General features: G+C 38.4%; 1 protein-coding gene across 3 annotated transcripts in view; it reads right to left on the bottom strand.

Annotated features, from left to right (window-relative positions):
- Window positions 1-991: 991 nt before the first annotated feature.
- Window positions 992-10,413, bottom strand: part of EFR3A (EFR3 homolog A) — a 69,789-nt gene continuing 60,367 nt past the window's right edge. Inside the window, exons 20-24 of one of the 3 annotated variants that reach the window (XR_015715804.1) lie at window positions 8,979-9,027; window positions 7,781-7,884; window positions 7,223-7,272; window positions 6,077-6,131; window positions 3,517-3,598 (exon numbers count right to left, since the gene is read on the bottom strand). Coding sequence is in view for 2 of the 3 variants with exons in the window: in XM_087825494.1 (XP_087681620.1) it covers window positions 3,493-3,598; window positions 7,223-7,272; window positions 7,781-7,884; window positions 8,979-9,027 (309 nt within the window). In the remaining variant the exon portion in view is untranslated. Of the gene's footprint in view, window positions 3,599-5,498; window positions 6,132-7,222; window positions 7,273-7,780; window positions 7,885-8,978; window positions 9,028-10,413 lie in introns of those variants that run through there. The other 2 variants (XM_087825494.1, XM_087825495.1) reach the window with 2 other exon arrangements.

Raw genomic sequence — 10,413 nt, 5'->3', positions numbered from 1 at the left:
AGTGAAAGGAAACCGCAAAACAACGAGGCAAAGCTTGGTGCTCGTTTTTCTGCGTTTTTACTCACTTGAACTTAAGATCAGTAATTTATCAAACAAGAGACTAGGGAACAAGATCCAGTGAGTTAGAGCTGGATCTTGAGATCCCATGAGACAGCAAACCATATAGACTGCTCATCTTGCACCTAAAGAAATGGGTTCTGAATGCGGAGCAACTGGCCCAAGTCCACAGAACAGAGGCAGGGCCAAGCCACTCAGGCCCATCCGAGCTGCAGGAACAGCGAGGAGCATGCGGACACAGGCCTGGCACAGAGAACCTGAGGGTGGGACTCACTCCCCAGACCTTACACGTGAGGACTTCAAAGCTTCAAGTTTAGTCGCGTGCCTAAGGCCTTCAGAAAGGAAGTGGTAGGAGCGGATTTCAGCCCGATGCCCTGCTCCCTACGGCCTTGCCAGGAGGCCTGAAGGAAGTCCCTGGGGCCCTCAGGCTATGTTTGCAGCCCTCCGAGTGGTAAAAGCACACCAGGGTGGCAGAGGGTCCCAGGGAGCTGTTATTTTAGAGGGAGGCTTCCTATAATTTATACGGCAAGGAGGTGGGGCTGAGAACGAGCATGAAGACGGATGCAGATGTCAGCGGCGCTTTCCCACGCTCACCATGCCCTTTACCCGGGCCACGCCTCCTCATGACCAGCCACCAGGGCTCTGATACTTCTGGTGGCTGTGAGGGTGAATCCATTGGACAACCTGGTTTTCACTAAAAATCTTCACTTTTAACTATGGCAAAATATTGAATAAATTTATTTAATAAATGTAATAATGGTTATTATAAAAATGTACTTATGCACAAGTATTTTGATTTCCTTTTATTGCTTACATATGAATTACACAGTGAATTTTTATATTTCAAAATAACTCGCTTCATTCCATTTATTACGTATATCGCAGTAAGACTAATGCGTTCCATTTTCAGACAGGAGAAAGAGATATTTTGAGGAAGGAAAGTTAGTTGCATTATAGGAAAATGTTGCATTATTCTAAAAGATAATGAGTTCAGAAGTATTAAGGGTGAGTGTGAAAGTGTGTGTATGAGAGTGTGTGTGTGTGTGTGTGTGTGTGCGCGTACGCGTACTCAGGCTAACGCCAATGACAACCAAACTCTATGAGCAGTCAAAGACAACACAGTGTAGGAGGAACATTTAAGTGTAATGATTCAATGTCAAGAGAAAAATGAGTGGTATAAGCAACTGTATACAGCAGAAAGTGATTAACAGTTTATTAAGAATTTTAAATATCTACAAAAATATAGCAATACAGTGAACTTCAACCAATCCTACACTCAGCCTCAGAGCTGGCCACAATACAGTATGCTCACCTACGCCCTGCAGAACCTCTTGGAAGGACACGCCAAAGGGCAGACCCACTTCTTGGGAATCATTGTTAACAAGACCAGCTCAATAGCCTAGGGTACATAGAAGTCTACTGTGATTTAAACACAATATAAAAAAACCCACAAAACCCGAATCAATAGTTTACACACAGACAGGAGAAAAATGTGATACACCTGGACTGAAGTGGTTGCCTTTTCCATGCAACACATGCATTGGATGGAGCAGAGATGTGGAAGCCTGTGGTGAGCAGAGTGCGTTCTCAGACTATTAAGGTACACATTTCCCTACAGAAGCACACAGTGTTCATCTATAAAGTAACATCCAAGTGGATGGTGATTGTTTTTGCATGTCCCCCTGCTCTGATTTTCAAATGCACTGTCAAAAATTAATATCCTTCTTTAAAAATACAGAAGAAAAAAAGGGAAATAAAAAAGATATAAAATTTGGCCTATTAAATGGCAAAACATTTTGGCCGATCAAGAGGCGAATACAGTGACAGCTGCTGTATGGCCGTGAGCCCCAGTGGTGCCCACACTGTTACTCAGAAAACCAGGGCTTCTTCAACGATGTGTACTAAGGAGTCCAGGATGTGAGAGTGGCATTTTATAAGGACTGCAGTCTTTTGCAAGGTGTTTGAAGAAGCTGTACTGTGGTTTACATATTGAAAACATTTCGAGTGTGCGTCTTTACTTTTTCTGTCTCTACTATAGGCATCTAAACCATCACAAACACAAAGGTGTGACATGCCATTCCTCACTGCAATTCCCAACAAAAACAAAAGCTGAAAACTAAACTGTTTTTTGCGCTACAATTCTAGATATGTATATTTTTTATGTAAAAATAAATAAAATCAGAAAGGGTAGAACTATAAACAGGTTATTTTATTAAAATGTCCTAAGAGAATGTTATAACACTTGCAAAGACAGCTGTTCATTTTGCCATGTGACAGACTCACTAAAATGTACCTATTGTAAGAAAACACCATCGGTCTTTCAGCACAGGTCGAGTGTCAGTGCATGTCATCTTCGCGGCTTAGGTCACAGAAGTCTACACTGACAATCCTTAGCACATTTGATTGCTAACACCATAGGCACCCTTTAAAAGTAATATAACAAACCCTAAACACAAATGCATACAAGCTACAGTTCAAATCCTACAAATCAAAAGTCCACTTCAGTAATTTTCTGACTGAGGATTTAAAACAATGCACAATATAAAAATGTAAATTAATGTGCTCTTAATAAAAATCAAAATGCTCTTCACAGGTGAACTAGTAGTTGCTTTAAATGTCTTTATACTAAATATAGATCTCATTTAATTAATGGAGCCACAGCAAAATACTACTATAATTTCAAAGCATAGCCTGTAAACTAATACATCTTATGATGTAAAAAATATTGCACAGTTTGGTATTCCGAGAGCAAGCTCTAAGCTTCTCAAGTAGAATGATCCACTCTCGGCAGGAAGTACAGTATTACGAGAACTAGACACTTTAAAGTATGGCGACTTCAGGGTCATATTCTAGAAATATTATTCAACACGTCACTACCATAAACGGTGGAGGAAAGCCTATTACATATATCACGCTAAGTGAATAAAGGGAGCCTATCGCACATCTGAAACAGAGGGACAAAAGCCACAGAGCTGTTTTGCAGCCCCAGGACAAACATATTTGTATGTTTTTACTTTCACAGATAACCAGAAACAAGAGCAAAAATTCTACTTCTAAGCAGTTGTGTAGATGTTAAGAAATACAGTAGACACTTCATACATCTTTCAACCCTCAAAGGTCTAATTTTTAAAAAATTACGTTTGTGAAAAGTTTAAAATATATTGTTTAACTATGAAATAATGTTGAGACTAATACATGTTCAACTTTAAAAGCGAATAGGAACCTCAAAAGAAATTAACATGGCATGAATCTATCTTCAAAAGTACTCTAAATCATACATAGTTTCAAAATTTCTAATACGGTATGTATGTCAAGCATTTGGTCGAAGATACCTTCCAGCGTTATTTTCAAGAAGTATGTTAATATGCATTAAGTAAACAGCCTGGCCTTAATTTTTAGGCTTTAAAATCCTATACTGAGGTCTTCCTGAGCCACTCAGTACACACACAGATCTGGAAACTTCATCTCATAGACGGGGACAGACTGGTACTGGGCGTGCCCAGAAGTAATGGTCAGTGTTCCCGATGGACTGGGAGGAGGGCTGGAAAAGAAGGACAGGCATTGTCAACAGTGTACACAAAAGAACTTTGTTTCACAGAGCATCCTAATTACTACTGTCCCAGCAGGTAGGACTCCTGCACTGCAGGGGTCACTGTGCTGTGCTTGCTGGCCAGCTGGAACGCTACACAGAAAACAGATCATGGTGGTATCAAGCTGTTTTTAAGTCTAAACCAGACATTTTCCTTTGAATATGAATACATAATTTTTATAATGGGATTACAATATATACATCCTTGTAAGTTTGCTGTTTCACTAGTAAAAAGTCTTTCAAATTCAAATACACATATATTACTCATTTTTGATGATAGCATGGTATTTCATTACATGGTATATTATAACTGATTTAATCCAGTGGATAAAATGCAGCCTGATTTCCACTGTTCATTAGTATAAATAATGCTCATACGTCTATTCTTACACATACATAATTTTATCCTGCCTGCCTACATCCTTGATTTTACAAATAGAATTCTGGATTAAAGTGTACTCACATTTTAACTTTGGTATATACTCCCAGAATACCAGTGATTTATACTTTCAACATCTGAGCATACCTATTCTCTCATACCATTATAAATCTTACATGTAATCAACTTTTTGTCTTTAAATCTTTGCCAATCTGACAAGCAAAAGGGAATTCATTCTTATTTCTATCTTCAATTTCGGGCTACCACTAATGCTAAATATAAATATCCTTGTAGATTTAGTATCCTTGTATGATGTAATGCTAAGGAAAACTTTCTCCAGACCAACATTTAAAAAATAATTCCTGTATAAATTCTAGTATTTCTATGTATTTTTCTAGTTAAAATGTTCTATTTTGGTAAAAGAAATAGAGAATCCCCCTCTCTTCCCCTCCTTTGCTGGTCAATAGTCATTAGCAGCTGTCCAAACAAGATTGCTGAACATCTCCTCTTCTCCCGCCAAATATGAAATCTCCTCTAGTCTATTTACCTGTACCCAAGGCCAATCTGTTCTAAGTTCCAAGCATCTATCACGTTTTCCTACCTAGCAAGGCAAATGCTCCCTGGTTTTTCCTTCCACAGCATTTCCCTGACTGCTTTATATGTGAATTCTCCCACGTGGTCTTTAGCATCCTTTGTTCAGATATAAAAAGAATTGCAAAGATTTTGACTATAGCTAGAGAGTAATCTGCAGATTAGTGGCACTTGTTCTTGAATTTCACAGTCTACAGGAATGGTCCATACAACCTATACTCTATTATGTCTGATTTCTTTTGCTCAATATTTTTTTTTCAGGTTTACCCCAAAAATGCATTTCTTTTTATCGCTGAGTAGTATTTTACCACAGAAAGACTACCACTCTTGGTCTACCATTTATCCATTCTCCTATTTATGAACATTTGGTAATTATAATAAAAGCTGCTAAAACATTCATGTACATGTCTTTTTGTAAACATATGTTTTCATTTCTCTGAGAAGTGGGATTACAAATTGAAGAGCAGGTACATGTTTAACGTTAAAAGGAACTGCTCAAGTCTGCTAAGAGTCTGTACCATTTCACATCCCATGAGCAATGCAGGAGAGCTCTTCGATGATGCCCACACACTGTAAGTTCATTCTGTGAAATCTTCTTTCAGGTTGTATGGCATTCAGTTCTTGAACTATAATTTTGTTCCTTTTCAGTTTCCATTTCTTTCCTAAAATATGTGTATTTTTCTCTTTAAATTCTTTGGAGGCGTGTGTGTGCGTGTGTGTGTGTTTAGATCCTTGTCTACTAATTCCAATACTTGGGTCATCCATGGGCTGCTGACTCATGCTGTATTTTCCTGCTCATTGCATTTCTTAAAACTTCTTTATTGTGCCAAGGTCAAGGTGGATGCAAGAACAATGGGGACTGAAGTATAAGACTATTTGGTTACTTCTCTATAGAACACACACTCTTTCCTCTGCCTGGCGGTTAGGGGCAGACACATTAGCAAGAGGAAGTATGTTAGACAGGAACTCTGAAGGCGTACTAAGAAGTCCGTTTAATTTCCCTGTATCATGTAAGCTATTCAGAACTGCTACTTCCTAACTAGGTGACCTTGGATAAGTGGTCCAACTTCTACATGCCTCTGTTGCTACACCTGTAAAGTAAAAATAATCACTACCTATTTTTTAGGTCTGCTGTAAATATTAAATGATTAATGCACTTAGTACAGTGCCTAAGACACTAAGTGTTCAGTGTTAACAATGAGTAGTAAGTGTTCAGTAAATGTTAACAATTAGTAGTAAGTATTCAATAAATGTTAACAATTAGTAGTAAGTTATAAACTGATGATAATTATTAGTAATAGTTTCAGTATCAACAAAACAATTAGTCATAACACTTATTCTAAAATACGAAATCTACATGGTTATGACAGTGTGGTTAAATGTAACATGGTGGGTGGTCTCTAGCAATGCTCTTTTTAAGAACATGGATTATGAATTTGAATTTTGAATTTTCCACTCACTAGCTGGATGAACTGCAGCAAGTTACTTTACTTCTCTAAGCCTCAGTGTCTTTACCTGGAAAATGAAAAAAATAGCATCTACCTAACTTTGCAGGGCTGGGGTGAGGATTAGCAGAAATAACAAAGTACACAGCACAAGATCAAGTACATAATAGACGTTCACTATTACAACTAATAGGCATCAAAGAAAGGCAATTTTCTCTGAATCTAAAGTATATCACATATTGCATATCTCAGTCCCATTCTCATTCCCATTCTCTGTTCTGAAACTGTGTAAATGAGTGATTCACAGCTTGCTGGGGGTTGGCAGGAATGGTGGGGAAATGCTAGGGTAAGATGTGACACTGATGAAAACATGCTTTGCCTATGAGGGAGGAAGAAAGGCTGAAATAAAAAAACAAGCAGACTACAGCCTGTATCTGCCTCTTCTATTTACAGGATATTGGGATTGAAGCAAAACAGTCTTTGTTAATCAAGCTAGAAATTACAAAATCTAAGGCTGATGTAGAAACGAGGTGCAGAATCATGGCTCCTATCTACGGATCCTCTACGGCCCATTTCCTACCAAGGCAGCTTCCACACTAAGCAATAAAAGAACAGGCAGAAGAGCTTTCCTTGGATGAAACCTGGAGTCTGCCTCTCCCTCTGTCATGTGCTTCATTACTTAATAACAGACTGACACACAGTAACCAAAGTATGTTAGATACCATATGTTTTAGACCATAAAACAACTTATAATGGGTTATGATTTAGAAAATCTCAAAGTTTGTTACTGCCCTGGAAAGAACTATGAGGTCGAACCATTAAACACTGTAGTTTTTGCAAGTCAAAATGGTAAAATAGGAGAAATTTGCCTAGTTCAGCATATCATTAGGGTGTGAGTCTTCCAAATTACCCAGCTATCCTTTTAGGAACATTCTAAAGGACAGCTAGAAAAGCCAGGAGACCCCTGGACAAGAAATGGTCGAAGACTCTGTCTAGTGAAGACAATGCCTAACAAGACAAAGGTACCTGCACGATCTCGTGTTTACTCTAAATGAAAAACATTAATTATTTAAACATAATCAGCCACAAGCCTATATGGGGCTAATAGTTTGTACTTTGTTGTTTTATTGCTGTTGTAGTAACAAATAACAAAACCCTTACCGTATGGTGAGTTCCAGTATTTGAGCAAGTCTATCATGAAGCAAATTCGCCTACAAAAGAGAAAAAATGTTAAGAATGAACTTAGTTTTCCAAATACTCGTATGTAATAATACAATTTAAAAATGCAATTTAAAAGACAAAGCATCACCATAACTATTAAGCTGATGGTACAGAATGCTTTAATGTTTTGACTTTTCTGTCTCATATAACGTAAAATTTCTCTTTTATTCCTTTCCTAGTCTCACTTGTAAAAACAAACCAATAGACACACAAAATTAAATACCCACAGCAAAAGCATTGGAAACCACTGCAAAGAAAGTATGAAAGCAACATCAATCACTAACATGTAGTTTGGGATCTCTCATTTGCATCAGTTTATATAACACAAAGAAATTATTTTACTCATAGCTATCTATGTTCTCAATGTCTCAGTCCCTATGGGATGCATCATGTTGTATTCTGCTGATTTGCCTAAAGACAAAATCCACCAACCAATTAGCAAGAAAGTTTCCCCAAAACCACACTCCACCCCCTCCCCTTTGGCATTTAGTCACTCACTTTGGATTCACACTGCGCTGCTATTTCTTCAAAAGGTGCTTTCTGGAATTTCTCTATCACGAGGCGCCTCTTTTCCTTCTCCTGTTCTTCCATCCCGTTGGTATCTATGTGCATGTTTATAAAGACCCGTTAAGAGCAAGACAGAATCTCACAGAACCTCGCCAATGACCATGAGAGAAAATGACCTCAAAACCCAAATGAGACATAAGTCACAGAACTCCTTTTATGCGGAAAAAAGCAAAAGATATCCATGCTTGAAGTGTCTTAGTTACAACTAGAAAGCAACACGTATACAATTTTTTAAAAAATCTAAGGGTTAAAACTACACAAGACCCCTTTTCATAGACTAGCTCTGTCTCTCCACCAAAGTGGCAGAGCACGACACTTCTTTCCTGAAGGGTGAGTCCCTGACCACCGGTGACACGCTTGCACAGCTGAGGCGCTGCCGTGAAAATCTGCTCACCTTGGTATCGAGTGGCATAGTACAGAACCAACTGCATTAGCCTTTTCCACGAACCACAATCAGAAAAGTGAGTTTTTATCTTGAGATGATGTGTGGTCTGGCCAAAGTTTGTAATACAGTAAAATAATAAATGTCTACCTCATCACAGATAATTATTTTCCTTCATCTGGACAGACTTTTCTAGAGTTATGCAAGCATATCACAGTGCATTTTAGTGCCACCCTTATTTGGTGGCCAGCATGCAGGCTGCACGAACATATGAGAAACAGGATGAAAACTCAGAACCACTGGGAAAAATAACAGAGTGTTTTTTAACAGGCACAGAGACTAGTAAGAAGTGTGTCTGTAATGGGGTGAAAGAGAGGAGCTGGCTGAATGTCAGCAAGCACAATTGAGTGCCACGTTAGTCCTTGCTATTTTATCAATGAAAACACTGAGGCAGCAAAAATAACACATTCTCCCGAGATTACACAGCTAGAAATGCTGCAGCCAAACTTCATACCCAGGCTGAACTGACTGTAGTCTTCACTTATCTTTGTATAAAATATTACTCTGATTTTTTACAGTTGTAAAAGCCTAAAGAATGTAGCTAAATAAACCAATGATATATTTATATAGAAATCAACAGTATATTTTTCATGCTGCCTCTATTTATTCGGGCATATAAACATGTACTAAGATAAAGATAAGCTATCAAAATACTAGGAATAGTTAATGAATACAAAAAAACCTCACCAATTGCTTTCTTCAATGCTTCAAAGGTAATTTCTTCGGTATTACTAACCTAGAGAAAGGTGATTTTAAATAAAATAGTTAAGAAAGGTCAACATAAATAATACTTTCACCTAGTTACAAGTCATATAAGAATTTTACAATTTTTTTTCTTTTTCGTGTTGGCTTGATTTATGATTATACTCCACAAACGTGACAATGGTGTACCACAGCAGTTCCCAAACAAGTCTACAGACTAGCATTAGGCTGGCGGAATTCACATCCTCGAGGCAACCCGACAGTGCGGAAGTGGAACCAACCTGCAGTGGTGGACGGCAACCAGACCTGAGCCCCGACTGCACTGCTTCATGGGGCAACAGTGCTTGCAAACATGCAAGGCTGAGATTATACAGAAAGTTTCAGCCAAGTAACAAATGAAAACTAAGTACTCCGTAGGCTGTATAATCTTGGCACCTCATACAGTTTACAAATAAAAAATGAAATCATGTAAAATGTTAAATGGTTGAAAAGCAAGAATCACTACTTTGGGAAGTGTTCGATGAGTATAGTTAATTAACAGCTTAAAATAATCACATTCTGGATCTTCTAAGGTCAACCACCAAGTCTTACCCTCCAAAAATACCCTTTACCTTGGGGTTTGCAAATCTCTCTCTTGCTCTGAGATATGTAAAAGGTATGAAATCAACTGCTTTATGATAAAAAAAGTCAGTAATGTTCTTTGTAAGATACCAGCACATTATCAGGAGGCATATATATCCAGCTACTACATTATCTCTGAATAAAAATTAAGAAATGGTACGTGAGTACTTGCCTGGGGCTCTGGTCATCCCTAATTTTAGCTCATGAGCTTCGTTTGCTAAGTCTAAGGCAGCAAGACTAATGAAAGTGAAAGGCTTCATGCTTTGCACCTGAGCTTCTCTGCAATACAAAGGCTTTAGCTGCAACAGATCCACTGCCTCAGTTTTTCTACTGAGGGTTCACATTTCTAGTTGAAGTCAGATTAAACTTGGGAATCTTCCGTTGCTTTGTTCTAGATATTTGGAGCAGATATATAAGATTAGGTTGTGGCTGGTCAATTATTTGTACCTAGAAGCAATCTAGTCTCACTGAAAAAAAAGAAACCAAACAACTGTTGTTCTTGCAACTGGTTTGGAGCCTTAGACTTCTGACAAACAACCATATCGCCCAGAAGAAAGAATGCTGGAGATTTTTACTTATTACCTGTTCAGTCTGGTAAGTGAAACACTATGTACTTCACTTAGACACGCTTCTTCCTGTTCTCAATTCTGGTAACTATGACGCAGTCTCTTAGCACCTACACCAGTCACTTTGCCCGTGTCCTGTTTGTAACCTCTTTTCTCTAACTCGCTTCCAGTCACTTGCTGGTCCTTCCACCTGCCTGCAGGATGGGCACTCCTGCTCCTCTGCCTCTTCCTCT

The sequence above is a fragment of the Miniopterus natalensis genome, chromosome 16, assembly GCF_054644295.1.
Source record: "Miniopterus natalensis isolate mMinNat1 chromosome 16, mMinNat1.hap1, whole genome shotgun sequence".
NCBI classification, from domain to species: domain Eukaryota; kingdom Metazoa; phylum Chordata; class Mammalia; order Chiroptera; family Miniopteridae; genus Miniopterus; species Miniopterus natalensis.
This window is presented reverse-complemented; position numbering and strand designations above follow the sequence as displayed.